This window comes from Sorex fumeus, unplaced genomic scaffold (assembly GCF_029834395.1).
Source record: "Sorex fumeus unplaced genomic scaffold, SorFum_2.1 ptg000047l, whole genome shotgun sequence".
NCBI classification, from domain to species: domain Eukaryota; kingdom Metazoa; phylum Chordata; class Mammalia; order Eulipotyphla; family Soricidae; genus Sorex; species Sorex fumeus.
This window is the reverse complement of record NW_026606104.1, coordinates 14,843,694-14,863,957: the sequence shown is the minus strand read 5'-3', so window position 1 is coordinate 14,863,957 and position 20,264 is coordinate 14,843,694. Positions and strand designations below refer to the sequence as shown.

Sequence of the window (20,264 nt, the reverse complement as noted above, 5' to 3'; positions counted from 1 at the left end):
ACAACTTAGCTGTCTTAGAAAGTATGACAGATGGATTTTCAGCATAATCCCCAATCTTACTTAACAACTCAATCTACAGAATGAGTAAGATAAGGAAATAACCAAGATATATTAGTAATTTATTATATTTATGCAAATGTTTTGTCTAGAAGTAATTTCCTGAGTTTACAGCTACTTAAATACTCAACCCACATTCCCCAGAGTTTAGAGCACATAGGCAAAATGGTGCTCAATTTGAACATAATTTTGTTCCTAGCCTTGTATCTCTTACCTGCTGTGAAAAGTTCAATGGTAGAATTGAAAAATAATGGATATGAAGGCATTGTCATTGCAATTAACCCGAATGTATCAGAAGATGAAAAACTCATTCAAAACATAAAGGTAAGAGAAAGAAATTTTATCTTTTATATATTTTAATAAGAATTCTCAACTCATGCTCTCTAAGTGCAAACAAATACTCAAGAGTCTAGCTTGGATACTGGAGAGAAAGATAAGGTGATTGCCTTGTATACATGCACTCAAATTCACTCCATGGCACCACATAAGGTCCCTCAAGTACTGTTAGGAGTGATTCCTGAGCACAGAGTCAGAGCAAGCCCTAAGCACAGCTAAATGTGTTGTAACTTTCCAAAATTGCTTTAATAATATTTAGATAGTACATATCAAGCTTCCTGTTTGGGGGTTAGTGAGTGGTTTGTGAAAATATTCACTGAGAAAATAATCATAAGAAAAGTTTACCCAGAAAACAGGATGCTTACCCCAAAAAGAGAGAATCAGGCCTTTCTACAAAGAACTAAAGTGCCAGCATTACCCTTTGTTCAGATTTTTTGCCCAATTGTTAAGATGAGACCCACACCCTGGGGGGAAGGGGGGCTATCTACAGGTCTTGGCCTGGGACTAAGAACATGACCAAAATCTAGGAGTCAGGCCTGAGTCTTAAAGCTCAAAGGTTACCTGCATCCTATTGATAAGTATTATGCTGAGTTGCTATAATTTATCATCTGGGCCTTGTCCATGAGAATAGAAATTTTGCTGAGATATTCTGTGGGGACAAGTTTAGGAACTTGTTTCCCCATTGGGGTTGCCTGAGTGATTTTATGGTTTGTATTTCCTACTGGGTCCCTTGTTTGGTTACTAGATGCCTTCGAGCAAAGAATCAGTTAAACAGTGGTGTTTTATCACTACTACTTCTTAGCTTCAAAATAGAGGCTTTGCTGTCAATACTCATCACTAAGATAAATATCTGCTTAGCTTAAGTATTTTTATCATATATTAATGGCATTAGTTATAATCCTAACACAGTATTAAGCTGAAAATTTCTTCAACTCATTAAAATAACTGAAAGAACTTAGATATAATGAAAAATTATTCTCAAATTTTATATTTATAAAGTTACTTTCATTTTAAATAATAAATCTAGACTTATGTCCTAGCAGTTCATTATCTTACATATTTTTCAGTTGTTCATACATGTTTAGTTATAAAAAATTCAAATGTCTTATATTTGACTATAAAGAAACATACTCTAAATTGGTTTACTTCCTAATTTTATTTGTATTAGTATAATAAAAATACTTCAAACTTCACTTTTTGATACATACTATCTTCGTTGAGCCCTGTGGGATCAAAGATTAGTGGTAAGTTTAATGTATATACACAATTATTTTTAATGTACATACCTGAAGTCAATATTGTTATAAAGTTGTGATTTCAATTAAAAAATTACAAATAAGGTAAATGAATTACCATCTATCATTTATTTTAATTGAATCATAGTGAGATACACAATTACAGAGTTTTTTGTGATTGAATTTCAGTCATATCATGTTCTCCCACTCTTTCTCCTTTTCCCTCTCCATCTCTTCCTCCCTCCCCCAACCTCTCTCTCCCCCTACACCCTTCCTGGGTACTATGGCTCACAATACAGATACTGAAAGATTATCATGTATATCCCTTTACCTACTTTCAACACTCAGTTCGTGTCCAGCGTGATCATTTCCAACTATCATTGTCATACTGGTACCTCATCTAGCCTAACTACCCTCTGCCCCCAACACACTTGTGGTAGCTTCCAACCATTGACCAATCTTCTGGGACCTTGTTTTCCCTGGTTTTGTATATAAGTCTCATACTATTTTTTATGTATACCCCACAAATAAATTTAGTCATTCTATATATGTCCCTTTCCTTCTGACTATCCACTTATAAGAAAATTTCATTACTTCATTTTTCCTAACAACTATGTAGTATTCCACTGTGTAGATGTACCATGGTTTCTTTATCCAGGCATCTGTTCTCAGGCACTCAGGTTGTTTCCAGATTTTGTCTATTGTGAATACTGCTGCAATGAACATAGAAGTGCAGATGGTGTTTCTGCTATGTGTTTTTGGACCCCCTGTGTATATTCCCAGAAGTGGTATGTCTGGGTCAAATGGGAGCTCAATTTCTAGTTTTTAGAAGAACATCCATACTGTATTCCAAAAAAGGCTGGACCAAGTGTAGATGGTGTTTTTGCTATGTGTTTTTGGACCCCAGTGTATATTCCCAGAAGTGGTATTGCTGGGTCAAATGGAACCCCAACTTCTAGTTTTTAGAGAAACATCCATACTGTTTTCAAAAAAATGGCTGGAGCAGTCAGAATACCCACCAACAATGAAGGAAAGTCCCTCTCTCCCCATATGCATGCCAGCAATTCTTTTGGATGTGTGCCAGTTTATGTTATGTAAGATGATAACTCATTGTTGTTTTCATTTGCATATCTCTGATTAGTGATGAAGAGCACTTTTTTCATGTGCCTTTTGGCCATTTGAAGTTCTTCTTTGACGAAGTTTCTGTCCATTTCTTCTCCCCATTTTTTTATGGGGTTGAATGTTTTTATTCTTGTGAAGTTCCACCAGCACCTTGTATATCTTTGATACACTTATCAGATGGGCATTGGGTGAATAATTTTACCCATTTCATGGGATATCATTGCATCTGATCACTGTTTCTTTTGAGGTGCAGAAGCTTCTTACTTTAATGTAGTCCCATTTGTTTATCTTCACTTCTACTTTCTTGGTCAGTGGTGTTACATCTTTAAAGATGCCTTTAGCATCAATGTCATGGAGGGTTTTGCCTACATTTTCTTCCATGTGCCTTATGGATTCAGGTCTGATTTTATGGTCTTTAATCCACTTTTGATCTGACTTTTATGCATGGTATTAGATAGAGGTAAGAGTTCATTTCTTTACATGTAGCTCTCCAATTTTCCCAGCACCACTTGTCAAAGAGGCTTTTCTTGCTCCACTTCATATATCTTGTTCCCTTAACAAAGATTAAATGATCACATATTTGAGGGTCTGCATCAGGATATTCAATTCTATTCCAATGGTCTGCAGGTCTGTCTTTATTCCAATAATATGCTGTTTTAACTACCACTTTGTAGTACAGTTTGAAGTTGGGGAAGGTGATGCCTTCCATCTTCTTTTTCCCAAGGACTGCTTTATCTTAGCTATTCGTGGGTCACCATCTACCCTGACTTTAATCTCTTCAGAGACATATGAGAACACATGAAAAATATTACAGATCTGATTCCCGACCACCAAAATGAAGTGAACATTTCAATAAATTATTTTTTTAATTTCCCAGTGCATATTAATTGTTTGTTCTATGCTGCATTCTAGGAAGTGTGCAATAGACATGTCTAAAAATATAAGTGTACATACCTAAGGTTAAAAAAAACTACTCTTGAGTAAAGAAAAAGATTATTAATGAGTACAGAGTAATTTTTACAGTCATACAATAGCAGCAAAATTGGAATTCAAAGCCATGAGAAAGATACAAAAATTTTCTTTGTTTTTATTGGGCAATCGTGTGTGTGAAAGAAAAGGAACAGCAGTCAGGGCTTACTGTGGGCTATGTGCTCAGGATAACTCCTAGGAGTGGTTGAGAGACCATATGTAGTGCCAGGTATCAAACCAAGGTTAGCTGCATGAAAGGCAAGTGCCTTAACCCCTGTATTATCTATCTGGTTCTGAGAACTATATAATTTTTTTTTTGCTTTTCTCTTTCCTTTATTTCATTGGTATGGTTTATTTAGCAATGTCTTTCTTTTTATGTAGGAGTACTGCTATTTATTCAGTCACTGATTAGCTGAATGAATTGGGCATTAACTCTACTAACTATATAATTTTATTTCCATTACTGCTTAATAAAATATTGATTCCTAAAAAAACACTTCATGTGAGAAGATAACAAGTAAATACAGGAAAAACGTTTTCAGCCACAATGTATAAAATCTACCAAACTTTAAACTCCTAACCAAATCATAAATATTTCTGTTCAACTGAAAAAGCAGTTTGCCAATATCTTAACATCTCATTTAATCTCTCACTCTGCACCCTCACTTCCTTCTCTGTAATACAAGTCTGGGTAAGCATTTTTTAACAGCTACTTTTTGAAAGGGCTAAAGCAATAGCAAGGGCTGGAGCGATGACACAGAGGGTATAGGGCGTTTGCCTTGCATATGACCAACCTGGGTTCTATTCATCCATCCCTCTCAGAGAGCCCGGCAAGCTATCAAGAGTATCCCACCCACATGGTAGAGCCTGGCAAGCTACCTGTGGCTTACTGGATATGCCAAAAACAGTAACAAGTCTCACAATAGAGACATTACTGGTGCCCACTCAAGCAAATCGAAGAACAATGGAAGGACAGTTCTATGGTGTTACTTTTTGAATATATAAAAATAAAGAGTTTATGAGCCTGAGAGATACTAGAGAGGGTAGGGCGTTTGCCTTGCATGCGGCTGGCCAGGGTTCAATCCCTAGCATCATATATCCCTGAGACTCGCCAGAAGCGATCCCTGAGCATAGAGCCAGGAATAAACCCTGAGCACTGCTAGGTGTGGCCCTCAAACAAACAACCAGCAGCAGCAGCAGCAGCAGCAACAACAACAACAACAACAAAATATGGGGAGCTTACAGATTTGAAGAGTTGTAGTAAATTCAACCTTTCCGTTAGTCTTTGCTAAACTATTTGGGGAAAGGTGACTTTGATTTACTGCTTCTAGTTTGTACATATTTTAACGCTCATTTTATTACAAAATTGTTACCAAATTTTTAATTTTGTCAGGAAATGGTGACTGAAGCTTCTACGTACCTGTTCCATGCTACCAAACGAAGAGTTTATTTCAGGAACATAAGCATCTTAATTCCAATGACTTGGAAATCAAAACCTGAGTACTTAACACCAAGACAAGAATCATATGATCGGGTAGCGTATTTTACTTGGCTCTTAAATTTATCCTCCCTATGGTTTTTAAAATTAATATTTTTTTTATTAACCACCACTATAAAAAATTTCTTATTTTTAAAATCCCTAGTTTCTTGGCTAGGGATGTGGTTCGGTTGTAAAGTGCATGCCTAGCATGAGTGAGACCTGGAGTTTAATTCCTGGCATCTGTACACCCCCCACCTCAGATGAGGTCACTCTTTTTAAAAAATGTATAATCTATTGTTTCTATTACTCTTGAATTCTGTTTTGGTTGGTTGTTTTGTCTGCTTTTTAGGCAGATGTCATAGTTGCTAATCCTTACCCAAAATATGGAGATGATCCCTATACACTTCAATATGGACAATGTGGAGAAAAGGGACAATATATACATTTTACTCCCAATTTTTTACTGACAAATAACTTGCCTATCTATGGATCCCGAGGTAAGGATAACTTCAATCATCATTTCTATTGAAAGCTGCATATATGTCTGTGTTATATATATATATATATATATAATTTATTAATGGCATTTTAAAAGTGTAAGAAAAAATGGGCATTTACTAATACCAAAAAATAGGCATTTACATGGGACTATCTTAAACTAAGAAGCTTCTGCACATCCAAAGAAACAGTGACCAAAATACAAAGACAGTCTACAGAATGGGAAAGGATATTCACCGAATACACATCTGACAAGGGGTTGATATCCAGTATATACAAAATACTGGTTAAACTCCACAAGAAGAAAACATCCAACCCCATCCAAAAATGGGGCAATGAAATGAACAGAAACTTTCTCAAAGAAGAAATCCGAATGGCAAAAAAAATCACATGAGAAAATGCTCTATATCATTAATCATCAGGGAGATGCAGATCAAAACCACAATGAGATACCATCTCACACCTCAGAGACTGGCCCACATTCAAAAGAACAAAAGCAACCGATGCTGGCGTGGATGTGGCGAGAAAGGGACACTCCTTCACTGTTGGTGGGAATGTCCACTGGTTCAGCCCTTCTGGAAAACAGTATGGACGATTCTCAAAAAATTAGAAATTGAGCTCCCATTTGACCCAGCAATACCATTCCTGGGAATATATCCCAGAGAGGCAAAAATGTATAGTCGAAGTGACATCTGCACTTGCTTGTTCATTGCAGCACTCTTTACAATAGCCAGAAACTGGAAGAAACCTGAATGCCCAAGAACAGATGACTGGTTAAAGAAACTTTGGTACATCTACACAATGGAGTACTATGTAGCTGTTAGAAAAGATGAAGTCATGAAATTTACATACAAGTGGTACAATATGGAAAGTATCATGCTAAGCGAAATGAGTCAGAAAGAGAGGGTTAGACATAGAAAGATTGCATTCATCTGGGGGATATAAAGTAACAAAGTATGAGATTAATAGCCAAGAATAGCTGAGATCAGCACCAGGAGGATTACTCCATAACTTAGAGGCCAGCCGGGTATTCTAGAGGAAAGGGCAGTTCAGATAGAGAAGGGAGCACCAAATAAAGGATGTTTGGAGAATCCTCCCAGGAGGGGAGATGCATGTCAAAAGTAGACTATGGACTGAACATGTTTGCCACTCAATGCCTCTTTTGCAGACCACAACACCCAAAAGGAGAGAGAGAACACAGGGGATTGCCCTGCCACAGAGACAGGGGGGATGGGAGGATGGGGGTGGGAGGGATATTATCCATGGTGGTGGAAAATGGGCACTGGTGGAGGGATGGGTATCTGATCATTGTATAATTGAAACCAAAGCACAAAAAATTATAAATTTACAACTGTAAAAAAAATAAAATAAAATAAAGGGGAAAAAAATAAAAAAAAATAGGCATTTACTAAACAAAGTATGTTTTTTGGAAATAAACTAGTAGCTATGTTCAACCTAATTATGTTTTATTGTATGTGTAGTTTTAATAATAGAATTAGCCATTTATTCATAAAAGAATTAGTCATTTATTTATACTAATTCATTTCAATTTTTTTGGTATAATGAAATGAATAGAGACAAAGCATTTTTAAACTTCATTAAAATATTTATAGTGCAGCATTCTCTCATAGGCAGAGTATTTGTTCATGAGTGGGCCCATCTCCGATGGGGAATATTTGATGAGTACAATGTGGACCAGCCATACTACATTTCCAGGAAGAACAACATTGAACCAACAAGGTATCATTGTATTGAACAAATATGCATAGTTTTCTTGTGTGTGTGTGTGTGTGTGTGTGTGTGTGTGTGTATGCATTTTGGTTCAGGTGTTCCCAAGTACCAAATTGGCCTCTAGTTCAGGGCATAGGCCTAAGGACATGATGCTGCTTGCACTCTGTAATGCTGGGGATACCTGGGCCATTTGGGGGGTGCATTTCCAGGAACTGATCACTAACGGGTGTGCTATATCTCGGTCCTGAGAAAATATATTTTTAAAAAGATTTTACTCTTTGACAGCTGTCCACGCTATATGTATCCGAATCTTTCCAGGGAGTCTACATAGAATAAAGAATAATCAGAAATTGACAATCATTTCAGGATTCTGGGGAATATACTAAAATACACTTTCATCAGAGGAGAAGGGAAAAGACTTAAATTTTTAACTTTTTATTTAAATGAGGATTGCTAGTATTTATTCAGCCATGCATTAAGCTGATTGAATTGGGCATGAAATCCACATTTTTTCAAATTGGATATCTGTGAGATAGACCACTACAAAGCTGTTCATAATTGGGTTTCAGTCATACAATGATCCAACACTCATCCCTCCACCAGTCTACATTTCCCACCACAAATGTCTCCTGTTTCCCCACTACCATCCCCTAACCCTCGACACCCCTACCCCCAGCCTCCCTCTACAGAAGGCACTTTCCTTCTTGCTCTTTCTCTCCTTTTACTTTTACGCATTAATTACAGTTTGTAATACAGGTGCTAAGAAGTCATGGTATTTGTTCAGGGCATTTGGTATTTTTATCAGGACAGTAAGGCTAGAGTAGCTTTTCAACTAGGTGGCAGCTTTGGGATGTGGATATGACTGCTGAAGTTTCCAGGAGTACAAGGAGGTAGGGGAAGGTAGCCCATCTCAACCCCAAGAAAGCCTGGAGATTTCACTCACAAAACCCTCATACCAATATTTTCAGCAGATTCTATCTTGGTGAGGTTCATCCTGAGACAGTGGAGTCAGGTCAGGGGTATGGTGATGATTTTGGATTGTGCAAGCTAGCAGCTGCTGGGGGCTCTGCTTGGGTGGGCACAGACCAACCCGCACCCTCTCTGATTTACCCCGGTCGTGTTCAGCCATGCACGGGTTCGAGCTTAACTGTAGCTTTTGATCTCTTTTGAGATATAGTTATGGGTCTCTGAAGCAAAGCTAGTAGTAGAGTTTACAGGATGGTGCTGGAGTTCGTTTGTGGGGGTGACTGCCAGTGTTTCCATGACTATTGGGAAGTTGGGGGAGGTAATCCATCCCAATTACAGAAACGTCTGGATATTTCAGTCACAAAACCCGGATACCAGAATTTTCAACAGATTATATCTTAGTGAGGTCTGTCCTGAGATGGTGAAGTCAGGCTGGGGATATGGCAGGAATTTGGGATCGTGGAAGCAAGTGGCTACTAGGGGCTCTGCTTGGACAGGCCACCAGATTAACCCTTCCTCCTCCAATTTACTTCAGTCTGTTCAGTCATACACGGGTCCGAGATTAACTGTGGTTTTTGATCTCTTTTGAGATTCATCTATGAAATAAAACCAATAAATGAGCTTATATAGCTGAGCAAGAGGAGGTTTGTGGGTGTGGCTTCCCACATACCTAACTTTTGGCAGTTTAATTTCTTGGGAAACTTGGTTCCAAGTTGTTGGGGTCTGGCCAAAGGCATAGCAACAATTTGGGGGTGTCAGGAAGCCTGAAGACACTATCAGGCTGCTGATGCACTTGCCCTGGAGGTAAAGGTTGACCTGTTGGCGGCACCATACCCCTGTCTTGCCTTAACTTTTACATGAGAAACAGATTCAAGATTTTACCCAATCTTTCAGGTTTTTTTTTAAATTAAGGTTTTTACTGCATTTTTAAATGTTTACTGTTTGGGGTGCATGGGAGGCACTCTGGACAGTGTTCAGGGAGCTCTTTGAGCAATGATCACGGAACCAAGCAGTGCTGGGATCAAGTCTAGAGGGCTCCCGTATGCAAAGCATGTGCTGTGGCCCTTTGGGCCCTCTCTCTAGCTAGACTTATAATTTTTTTCTTTTATTTGGGGTATCACCTGGCAATGCATAGGGGTCACTCCTGGCTCTGCATTCAGAATTACCCCCTGGCGGTGCTCAGGGGACCATATGGGATGCTGGGAACCAAACCCAGGTCAACTGCATGCAAGGCAAATGCCCTACCTTCTGTGCTATTGCTCCAGCCCCTAGATTTATAATTTCTTAAGGTGAATTTACTCCTCTAAAATTAACTAAACTTCTAGAGATTTATATAAAATAGCCCGGCAAGCTACCGAGAGTATTCGATATGCCAGACACAGTAACAACAAAGTCTCCAATGGAGACGTTACTGGGCCCGCTCGAGCAAATCGATGATCAACGGGAGGGCCTTTACCTTTTATTTTACTTTTTAATTCAATCTTAAGTGTAAAAAGAAGGGAAGTTTTTTCCTAAGGATAACTGGGTGAAGCAATCTTTTAAAGAAAAATAATTCTGGGTGTACTAAAGTCCTATTTTAGGTCCTATTTATACATAGATGAAACATCTAGAATCAATGTAATGGGCAAAAAGTATTTAGGATAAAAACACATTATAGGGAAGAGAGGAACAGAATGCCTTTCCCCTTCTCCTCTGTGCTGTTTGATTTCTCTCTATCAGTAGATCCTCATTCTTCTCACCTAATCCCAGTCATAACTTCCTCAGGAGCACTTCCTTTTCTCACATAATGTTAGTTCATCCTTTAAGATCTAATGTAAATGCTTTTTCCATAAACATTTAACTCTCTCAATTATGGTTAGACAGCCTGACTAATGTTCCCAAAAAGATGCACGTGGTATTTTCTCACACATGCATCTTTGTGGTTGTCTGTATAATTTTATTTTTCCCACTAAATTCTAAGATCCCTGAGATTAATTGTATTTTTAACCCCAGTCTTCAAATTAATAAGTAAAGCTAAACACAGAATGTATCATATAGCAAATTTTTCATCTTAGTTAAATATGGATATTTATCAGTCAGAAATATATCAATAAAAGCAAGTATCTGTGAAGCACTGAAATTTAATTTTCCATCTTTCTCTAGAGTTAATTCTCAGAAAATATAACTCATAATCTTTTACTTTATGTAATTTAAATAAATTTATTATATTGGATTCATGTTGTAAAGGTTAATATTAACACAGTGAGAATAAATCCTATGGCTAAACAATGATCTCTTTTAGAATCTTTTACCCATACCCCCAATTATCTACTAAGAACTTCATTTTTTTTCATTTCATCATCCTGTTAATCGTCGATTGCCTCGAGCAGGCCCCAGTAACGTCTCTTTCATCCTAGCCCTGAGACTATATTCACGGCTCTTTAGGAGAATGAGACCCATCATTGTTACTGGTATTTGGCATATTTGGTACGCCACGGGGAGTTTGCCAGACTCTGCCCTGTGGGCAGGCTACATTCGATAGCCTGCAAGTTTGTCCAAAGTAGGAATGAGACAATAAGATGTCATAAAGAAAAGTTCTGATAAGATGTCAGAACTAAGAACTTAATGATTATTTTATTGATCATAAAGACCAAATGGTTCTTGTGCAGGCATTTCCATGCAGGATTCATTTTTATTTCTTTCTTCAGTCTGATTCATTGCTTTACAAAAGGAAAACTGAAAAATGCTATAAACATGAAATTACATATTGCTTTGCATGTTTATGGCTATATGTATACATCTCTATAGCAATATACATATGTATGTAGCATATATCACTTCCCACTAGAAACAATTTCTACTTGTCATTTGATTCACTTAATCTTCATGAAATTTCTAATTATCATCTTCTGCTCAAGGTTACAAAGACAACAATAGATTTATTCATCATAATTGTCACTGTCACTGTCACTGTGTCCTCACATTGTACATCGATTTGCTGGAGCAGGCCCAGTAACATCTCCATTGTGAGACTTGATGTTACTGTGTTTGGCATATTGAATATGTCACGGGTAGCTTGCCAGGCTTTGCCGTGCAGGTGAGATACTCTCAGTAGCTTGGTGAGCTCTCTGAGAGGGGTGGAGGAATTGAACCCGGGTCAGTCGGGTTGGCCACATGCAAGGCAAATGCCCTACCACTGTGCTATCGCTCCAGTCCATTCATAATTAATACTAATAAATATTAACTAATAAAATTTCTTCTTGAATTCTATGGTAAGCAAGGTTACAATATTGTGCCAACTTGTTTCCAAAAGAAATGTGTGATGCATAACATATACCAAATTATTTTGAGGAAAATATTTGTGGAAATTAGCCTATGGATTGTATAGTCTTATTTATAAATGTAATCTAACTCTTTCTAGATGTTCAGCTGGTATTACTGGTACTAATGTAGTTGTCAACAAATGCCAAGGAGGCAGCTGTATAACAAGGCCATGCAGACGTGACTCACAAACAGGGCTGTATGAAGCAAAATGTGCATTCATCCCAAACAAATCTCAGACTGCAAAAGAATCTATAATGTTTATGCAAAGTCTTGATTCTGTAAGTACCTTCTTTTCCTAATGTTGCAAAGCAATCTTCAGGGGGAAATTAACTAAAAAAGCTATATTTTCAATGACAGTATGTTCCAATAGAAGTGAAAACACCTAACCAGGCAAGGAATTAACAGCCATGTTCTCCAGCCTGTGGCAAGATGTTTCTAGAAATCATTCCACCCTTTCTAATCAGCCTGTTTCTTTTCTTCAGATGTAGAACAGTACCCTACACATTGTAATCAGAAATGTGCTCATTATTATCACAAATAATCTCCCTTCCCTGATTTGATCTCTGTGGACTAGCTTCTAAAACTTCAACCTTATTCTGAATTCTCTTTTAAGTGTTCATAGCCCTAGTTTTTGGAAGTAATACAATATATATTTTTGGAAAGTACTGACATTCTAGATTCCAATTATTTTAACACCAACTTTGCAAAGAGACATATGAAATCATATATGGATTTCTTTCTATAGAACAGAGGCAGGGAAATAAGTTCAAAATAACTAATTTTTAAAATTACAACATAATTTAAGTTCCAAGGCTAATTTTTAACCTGAAATGTCAAGTTTAAATATACAAATCTTGTAGATTAGTACAAGTGTCTTGAAGTCAAGGTACAGTTAATATAAAAATTCAGTCTGTTTATTTTAATCTTAGTACAAACTAATCACTATGAGATTTAGCTATTTTATCTTTTAAATGGAAATTAGAATGCCCAACTTCACAGTGTTGTAGTTAGACATACAAGAACCAATAAAAGTATGTGCATAGTTCTTAGCACAAGGTCAATACAAAATAAAGTTTAATTTTTTTTAATTTATAAAAATATTTGGATAATAACCAATTGTTCCTTTTCCTGGTACAGTTCTATCTTAATCAAGGCAAACATATTGTTGTTACCTAAAGGGAGTTTCAAAATATGTAAACAAAAAAATTTAATAAAATTTATTAAAGTTGTCAAAAATGATAATTCAAAACATACTATTTTTCATATTTTTTATATTTCAATTTTTATTTTATTTTTTAATATTTTTAATATTTTAATATTTTTTAATATTTTAATATTTTTTAAACACACTAGCTAGCAGCATACACTTCCATAATTAGATTAAAAAGAGCACATCGCTGGAGGCTGGAGAGATAAACAGCATAGCAGTGAGGGCATTTGTCTCACACATGGCAAACCTGGTTCAACCTTTGGCATCCCATAAGGTCCCCTGAGTCCACCAGGAGTGATCCCAGAGCACCAAGCCAGGAGTAAGTTCTGAGCACCACTGTGTAAAACTCAAAAGAATCAAAACAAAACCAAAATAAGGACCTATTGCTTTCCATAACATTTGAAATTATTTTGAAGCCTAATGCATTGATGACGAGTAAAAACTAAACTTTTAAACAGACCCAATTAGATATTTAAGTGGTAGAAATTGTTATTTAGGCTAATAAAACTCTCTCTTAGAAATATTTCATATGTGAATCAGAAAAGTTTACTTTAATCTGCTGAATATGAATCAGCAAAGTTTATTCAAAGAACATGCCATCAAATATATTATACAGCACATAAGATGTATTGTATTGTACTGTTTTGCTCTGTGAAATTCAAAAGGATCGACTACCAGGAAAGAAAATGCTGAGTACTGAGGCATAGATAATAATAAAGAAAATCATGTAACTGAAATATGGAGGACAACCGACTATGTAAGATGTGGTTCAGAGATAAGACAAATTCTAAACTTTAATCATACAACTGGTACAGAGTAACAACAACTTCTAATTTTTTTTAACAAAAAAAATTTTCTTGTTCACAAAAGCAGAGTGGAAAAATGCAGAGATGCTATAAATGATTGTACGAGTTGACTCATCCCAACTTGTTATTTGTATACAGTATTAAAAATTTTATTATTGACTAGAAACAATCCAAATAATAGAGGTAAAAAACAAAGCAAAGCTTTAGAAAGGGAAAAAGTTTTTTAATTTACATAAATTTTAATGTTCCATTTTCATTTCTTTAGTGAGTTGCATGCATATGCAAAGACAGGAAAAAATCAGTGTGAAACAAGCAAAGGATAAATGTTGAGTAAGAAGTAGGAAATAGATTGAAGCAAGAAACTATCCTTCAAAACTAAAAGCCAAAGCTTTGCTTCAGACTACTGCTGGAATCTGTGATCAGTTTACTTCAGAAAGATAATCTTGCTAAAAGGACAAAGTAACATGAGATGTTATTGGAAGCAAGGATACCGACTTGCATATGTAATATGCAAGCATATGTAAATATCCTGGTGATGCTCAGGGGCTACTCCCAGTTTAGTGCCTGGGAAACTCCCTTGGTGGTGCTCAGGGATCAAGCTCGGGTCCCCCATATATCTCCCAGACAAAGAGATCTATATTTTTGTCCTAATATAACACCACCTAGGGTATTTAAATGAGGAGCAAACATAGCAGAAGAAAAATAAATTCCTAAAACTAACAAGAAATTACTCAAAATTTTTTGTTTTTCTAAATCGGAGTTTTTCAAACACCAACACTGCATGTGTGGTCCAAAAAAATGAATCTGAGCTTACATCTGGAGGCTGCTTTGGAAATGTTCTTCTGATAGATTTCAAGATGAATCCCTTCCTGAATGCTGATTCACAGATCAATTTTTTTCAAGTTATTAATATTTGGAGAATCAATATTGATAAAAATAAATCCTTCTTAATAAAAATTAGGAGACTCATTTACTCCATTTGCCATCAAAAGAGAAACTTTCTCTACATTTTACTTTTTTTGTTTCCATTATTTTTTCAGGAGTATTATTTCACACCTCCACAGTAACATAGAACTCCCCAGAATCATCATCCAGATTGCTAGAATATCGTTTTTAAGATTATTTGGGAGGGTGACTTGTGGCTATACTCCGTGATTGGGGCTGCCACCAGCTCTCTATTGAAGAATCTATCCTACTGAGTTGGGGAACAATATTGTTCTGGGGATTGCATGCTGGCTGACCATATGGAAGGAAAGAAACTTAGCACCTGTACCCTCTGACCCCACTTCTCAATATTTTTAATACACTGAAAATGTTGGAAATTTATAGGCAATTAGCACTGCACTGTAGCACTGCCTTCCCCTTGTTCATCAATTTGCTTGAGCAGGCACCAGTAAAGTCTCTATTGCGAGACTTGTTGTTAATGTTTTTGGCATATCGAACACATGACAAGTAGCTTGCCAGGCTTTGCCGAACTGGCAGGATACTCTTGGTACCTTGCCAGGCTCTCTGGAGGAATCAAACCCGGGTCAGCCGCATGCAAGACAAACGCCCTAACAGCTGTGCTATTGCTCCAGTCCTTATAGGAAATTAAAGAAGATCATTTGATCACTTGACCACTTGAATCCCATTACTCATCGATTTCCTCAAGTGGGTGCCAGGAACATCTCCGTTTGTACCTGTCATGTGCTAGTGTAGCCCAATGGCGTCTGCTCATTCAAGGAACATGAAGAGCCTCAAACACGAAAAGCGTTCTCATCCTGTTTTCATAGAGCCCAGGTCTCTGAGGCATATGATAATGCAGGAAGAACAGTGGAATCAAAGAGATGTGCCTGAAGCCAGAGGTTCTTCATCCTCATAGCTATTTCTTCAAAACTTTTGAAGGCATTTCAAGTCGCTCTCTGCCTCCTGCACAACTCAGGTGCCAGGTCATTCATCATGTTGACTTCTCGACCTAGGTACACATAACTGTTGCATTCAGAGATGTTCATCCCATTGAGAGCAAATGGAATGTCAGGAACGAGACTGTTTCTCATAAACATTGTCTTTATGAGATTCAGCTGGAGTCCTACATTTCCACACTCACGGTCGAAGTCGGCCAGCATCTGTGCCGCTTGACTGAAGTTTGGTGTTATTAGAACAATGTCATCAGCGAAACAGAGGAGTTGTAGTTGCCGACCGTCTATTTTCACTCCCACTCCTTCCCATTCCAGTCATCGCATGACTTTCTTGAGGGTGGCACTGAAGAGTTTCAGTTAAATGGTATTACCCTGCTGAGCCTCTCTCTTGATGGCAATGATCACCTCCCTGTAGAATGGTGAGACCCTGGTACTGAATCCATAATACAGCTCACGAAGGATCCTGATGTATTAAGTTTGAACGCCCTGTTTGGCTAGAACTTCGATGGCTGCTTCAGTCGCAACAGAATCAAAGGCCTTCTTTAAATCAATGAACGTTAGACTGAGCGGCATCTTGAACTCCCGAGAAACCTCAATGTGCTTGGTTATCATGTGGATATGGTCGATCGTGCTGAATCTTTTTCAGAAACTGGCTTGCTCACATGATTGTCCTTCATCTAGTGTTCTGCCAATCCTATTCAGTATAACTCAAGTGAAACAGCTTGTAGACAACAGACAACAGGCAGATTGGGCAATAGTTGCCAATGTCGTGGATGTCTCGCTTCTTGTACAGTAGTACAGTCCTGCTGGTTTTCCACTTGGACTGAACCTTGCATTCAGAGAGGTAGCATGTGAAGAGCCAAGCCAGGGTATTGATGAGTACTGATAGCAGGTTCTTCAGGTGTTCGGGTGTGATCTTGTCTGGGCCGGGTGCTTTTCGCTTCTTTACTGATGAAATGGCATGTTGGATTTTGGAAGGGAGAACATTGGGAACAACATATACATACTGCGGAATTTGGTATGTGAGCAGGTGGATGTGGCTATCAAAGAGATCTGAGTAGAAGTCATGGATAATGTTCTCCATTGTCCTTCTGGAAGATGTGATAGATCCATCAGGATGTCGGAGGGCAGACATCTAGGTCTTGTAGTTGGCGAAGGACAGGACAGGTAGGCGTTGAGAATGCTTTTCCCAGGTTCTGCTGCATCTGCCAGCACTGCTGCTCTTCTCTCTTTGAGGTCTTCCTTTATCGCTTCTCTGCACTGCTTTGTGAGCTCAGATGTTAGCTTGTGGTTGCCTGAGGCTCGTGCCCAGCCACGTTGGTGAATGAGTTTTAGAGTTTTCGAAGATAGGCGTCTTTTTGTGGCTATCTCTCTCTCGGCATTCCTCACACAATCATGGAGGTGCTGAACCAGTCGATCGTATTCTTCGTCAATGTTGTCAAAGACAGCATCTTCCCTTGTTGCTGCAATAGTGCCAAAGAGCTCCCAGTTGGTGGTCGTTCTGGGAGTTCTCTTCTTAAACTTTGCAGCTCTTTCTCCCCACTCTGTGAAGTAGAATTTTGCATGAAGGAGATGGTGGTCCGATCCCGTTTGGAATTTTGGGACAACAGTGAAAACAGTCAGGCAAAAACCGTCCATTGAATATGATGTTGTCAATTTTGTTGTGGAACTGTCCACCTGGAGACTCCCACATCCAACGTTTAGATTCGTCCTTCAGGAACTCTGAATTACCATGGAAGGTCTTGGTCGACATGGTGAACTCAGACAGTCTCTCACCCTGTTTATTCCATTCTAGGCCTTGGGTCCTGATATGGAGTTCTTCAGCTGATCTTCTCGGTCCTATCTTGGCATTAAAATCACTGACAATGATTTTGTAGAAGATGTGGTCTTCTTTATAGAATTTCTCCAGCTCTATTTAGAACCTCTCAATTTCTTCTTCATAATAATTGGATGTTGGTGTGTACACAACGAAGATAGAAACTGCCTGCAGTGAGCCACATCTATTCAAGTGTAATCGTCCAATTTGGGGTGTTAGGCATTCGAATGAATCAATGCTCATGGTCAAGTTCATGTTGACAAGGACATTGACACCACCGATGCCTCTTTTATTGCATGTTCCGAGGAACAGTTCTTCTCCGGTGTCAAAAATGGCATGATGTGGTTGATGCCTTCTTGTCTCAGTCAGACCAATGATGTCATACTTGATCTTTCATGCTTGCACCATCAGGTCCTTGATGGATACATCCAATGCCAGCATATGTGCATTGAAAGTACAGACAGTCATTTTAGTCCTTCTTCATTTTGGAAGCCTAGTTTGGCCTTGAGATTTTATCAACCTCTCCTTCCTTATCCTTTTTAATGCTGCCGTATTGGTGGCTCTTTCAGGGTCAGGGAATGAGACCCATTATATTTACTGTTTTTGGCATATCGAATAAGCCATGGATAGCTTGCCAGGCTCTTCTATGCAGGCGGTATACTCTCGGTGGCTTGCCAGGCTCTCTGAGAAGGATAGAGGCTTTTAGGGTGGCCTCTAATCACCCTTTCAGGTGTTCCCATGGTTCATCAAATATGGTGCAGTAATCTTGGAAGATGGGTATGAAGTGTCTCATGATGTGTTGCGTGGTCCAGAAAGCAGCCTGGAGCATGGCAACGGCTGGGTAGTGGAGGTAGTAGAGATAGTGGAGGTCTGCCGATGAGGTATTTATCTGGTACCAGTAGGGTGGGGCTTCTGGGTGTGATCCCTGGGTCTCTGGAGATTGATAGAAGCAGGCAGGGCAGGGTTGGATGGGACTTCGGGATTTAATCCCTGAGTCACCAGAGATTGGTGGAAGGAGACAGAGGATCTCTGTTTCCAGGTCCCATTGAGCCTGGAGTCCTAGGTCACAAAGTTCTACTTACCTGGTTCTGTGGGGCTTCACTCATGCGTGAGTCTCGGTCCAAGCATCCAGAAAGCATCCTGGAGCATGGTGGCAGCTGGGTAGTGAAGGTAGTGGAAATAAAGAAGATAATTTTCTTTATTCCACTGTTAAGAAGCAACTAGAAATTTTTACATTATCCTTTTCCCCACTAAATACAATCCATGGCTTGACGCTCACAAAAGTTTAGGAGTGAAGCAGTTGTAAAGCAGCTGTAGCAACTGCCATTATCACTTTACTGCCATGACTGATACCAAAGAGAAATTTTTAAAATGTTCAAAAGACATTGATAATTTTCCCTTGCTTCCACTCCACTCAAGTCTGCAAAATGTATGTCAAAATGTGAGGCTGTGAAATAATTTTTAATTGTCTAGAAATAAAAATATTTGGATGATGCACGATATTATAATACTGCTTTTCATTCATTTTTTTCCCTAGGTTACTGAATTTTGTACAGAAAAAACACACAATACAGAAGCTCCAAATCTACAAAACAAAATGTGCAACCACAAAAGTACATGGGATATAATCATAAGCTCTGATGATTTTCAGAAAGCCTCCCCAATGTCAGAAAAGGATACACCACCTCATCCTACATTTTCATTGCTCAAGGCCAAACAGCGTGTGGTCTGCTTGGTACTTGACAAATCTGGAAGCATGAATTCAGTAAGTCATTTAGTTGTTTATAATGTAAATGGATGAGCTCTTTTAAATTAAGGAAGTTAACAGCGGTAGGGCGTTCGCCTTACAAGCGGCCAACATGGCCGACCTGAGTTCGATTCCTCCGCCCCTCTCGGAGAGCCCGGCAAGCTACCGAGAGTATTCGATATGCCAAACACAGTAACAACAAAGTCTCCAATGGAGACGTTACTGGGCCCGCTCGAGCAAATCGACGATCAACGGGAGGGCCTCGAGCCTCGAGCAATAGAATTATAATGTGATCTTTTGTTTAATTCTAAAGTTATACTTAAGTTAACTAAAAATATATCCACAATACTAATAAATCTGGGCTGGAGTGATAGCACAGTGGTAGGACATTTGTCTTGCTGGCAGCCAGCCTGGCTGAGTCGGGTTCGATTCCTCCGCCCCTCTCAGAGAGCCTGGCAAGCTACCGAGAGTATCCCGCCCACACGGCAAAGCCTGGCAAGTTACCTGTGATGTTACTCAATATGCCAAACACAGTAACAACAAGTCTCAAAATGGAGACATTACTGGGCCTGCTCGAGCAAATCAGTGAACAACAGAAGGACAGTGACAGTGACTAATAAATCTTATTACAGTGATCTATTTGAATGAGTACTAGAAGATAATCAACAAAAAATAACTGTATATTAGCTATTAAAGATAATACAGCTCATTTTTACAATATTTATTCATTAGCTTGTAGTGCTAACGGACCAGAAATAATATAACTGAAGAAGAAGAAAAATGAGAAAATCCATGTTTCTTCTCAAAAATATGATTATATTCTATGTGTGAAAATAAGACTTATTTACTACACTTTATGCGCTCCACATTAAAAAATTACTTCATAATATGATTTTAATTTTATTCACATACCCTAATTTAGTCATATAGGCTAGTTATTGGGCACTTTAGAGATTTTCAGATTTTTATTATGAAAAATCTTGATTCAATGAGCAAATACATATATGCAATTTTTAAAATATTTTCCTTAGGAGAAATTCCTGAATAAAGAACTGCTAAATTAAAAGATTAGATATTCTTGATGCTTTTT

The 20,264-nt window shown here is 38.2% G+C and overlaps 1 protein-coding gene across 1 annotated transcript in view; it reads left to right on the top strand.

Annotated features, from left to right (window-relative positions):
- Positions 1-222: 222 nt before the first annotated feature.
- Positions 223-20,264, top strand: part of LOC130031501 (calcium-activated chloride channel regulator 1-like) — a 29,862-nt gene continuing 9,820 nt past the window's right edge. Inside the window, exons 1-6 of the mRNA XM_056122849.1 lie at positions 223-381; positions 5,113-5,253; positions 5,549-5,696; positions 7,329-7,437; positions 11,795-11,975; positions 18,965-19,192. Coding sequence (XP_055978824.1) covers positions 223-381; positions 5,113-5,253; positions 5,549-5,696; positions 7,329-7,437; positions 11,795-11,975; positions 18,965-19,192 — 966 coding nt within the window. The remainder of the gene's footprint in view (positions 382-5,112; positions 5,254-5,548; positions 5,697-7,328; positions 7,438-11,794; positions 11,976-18,964; positions 19,193-20,264) is intronic.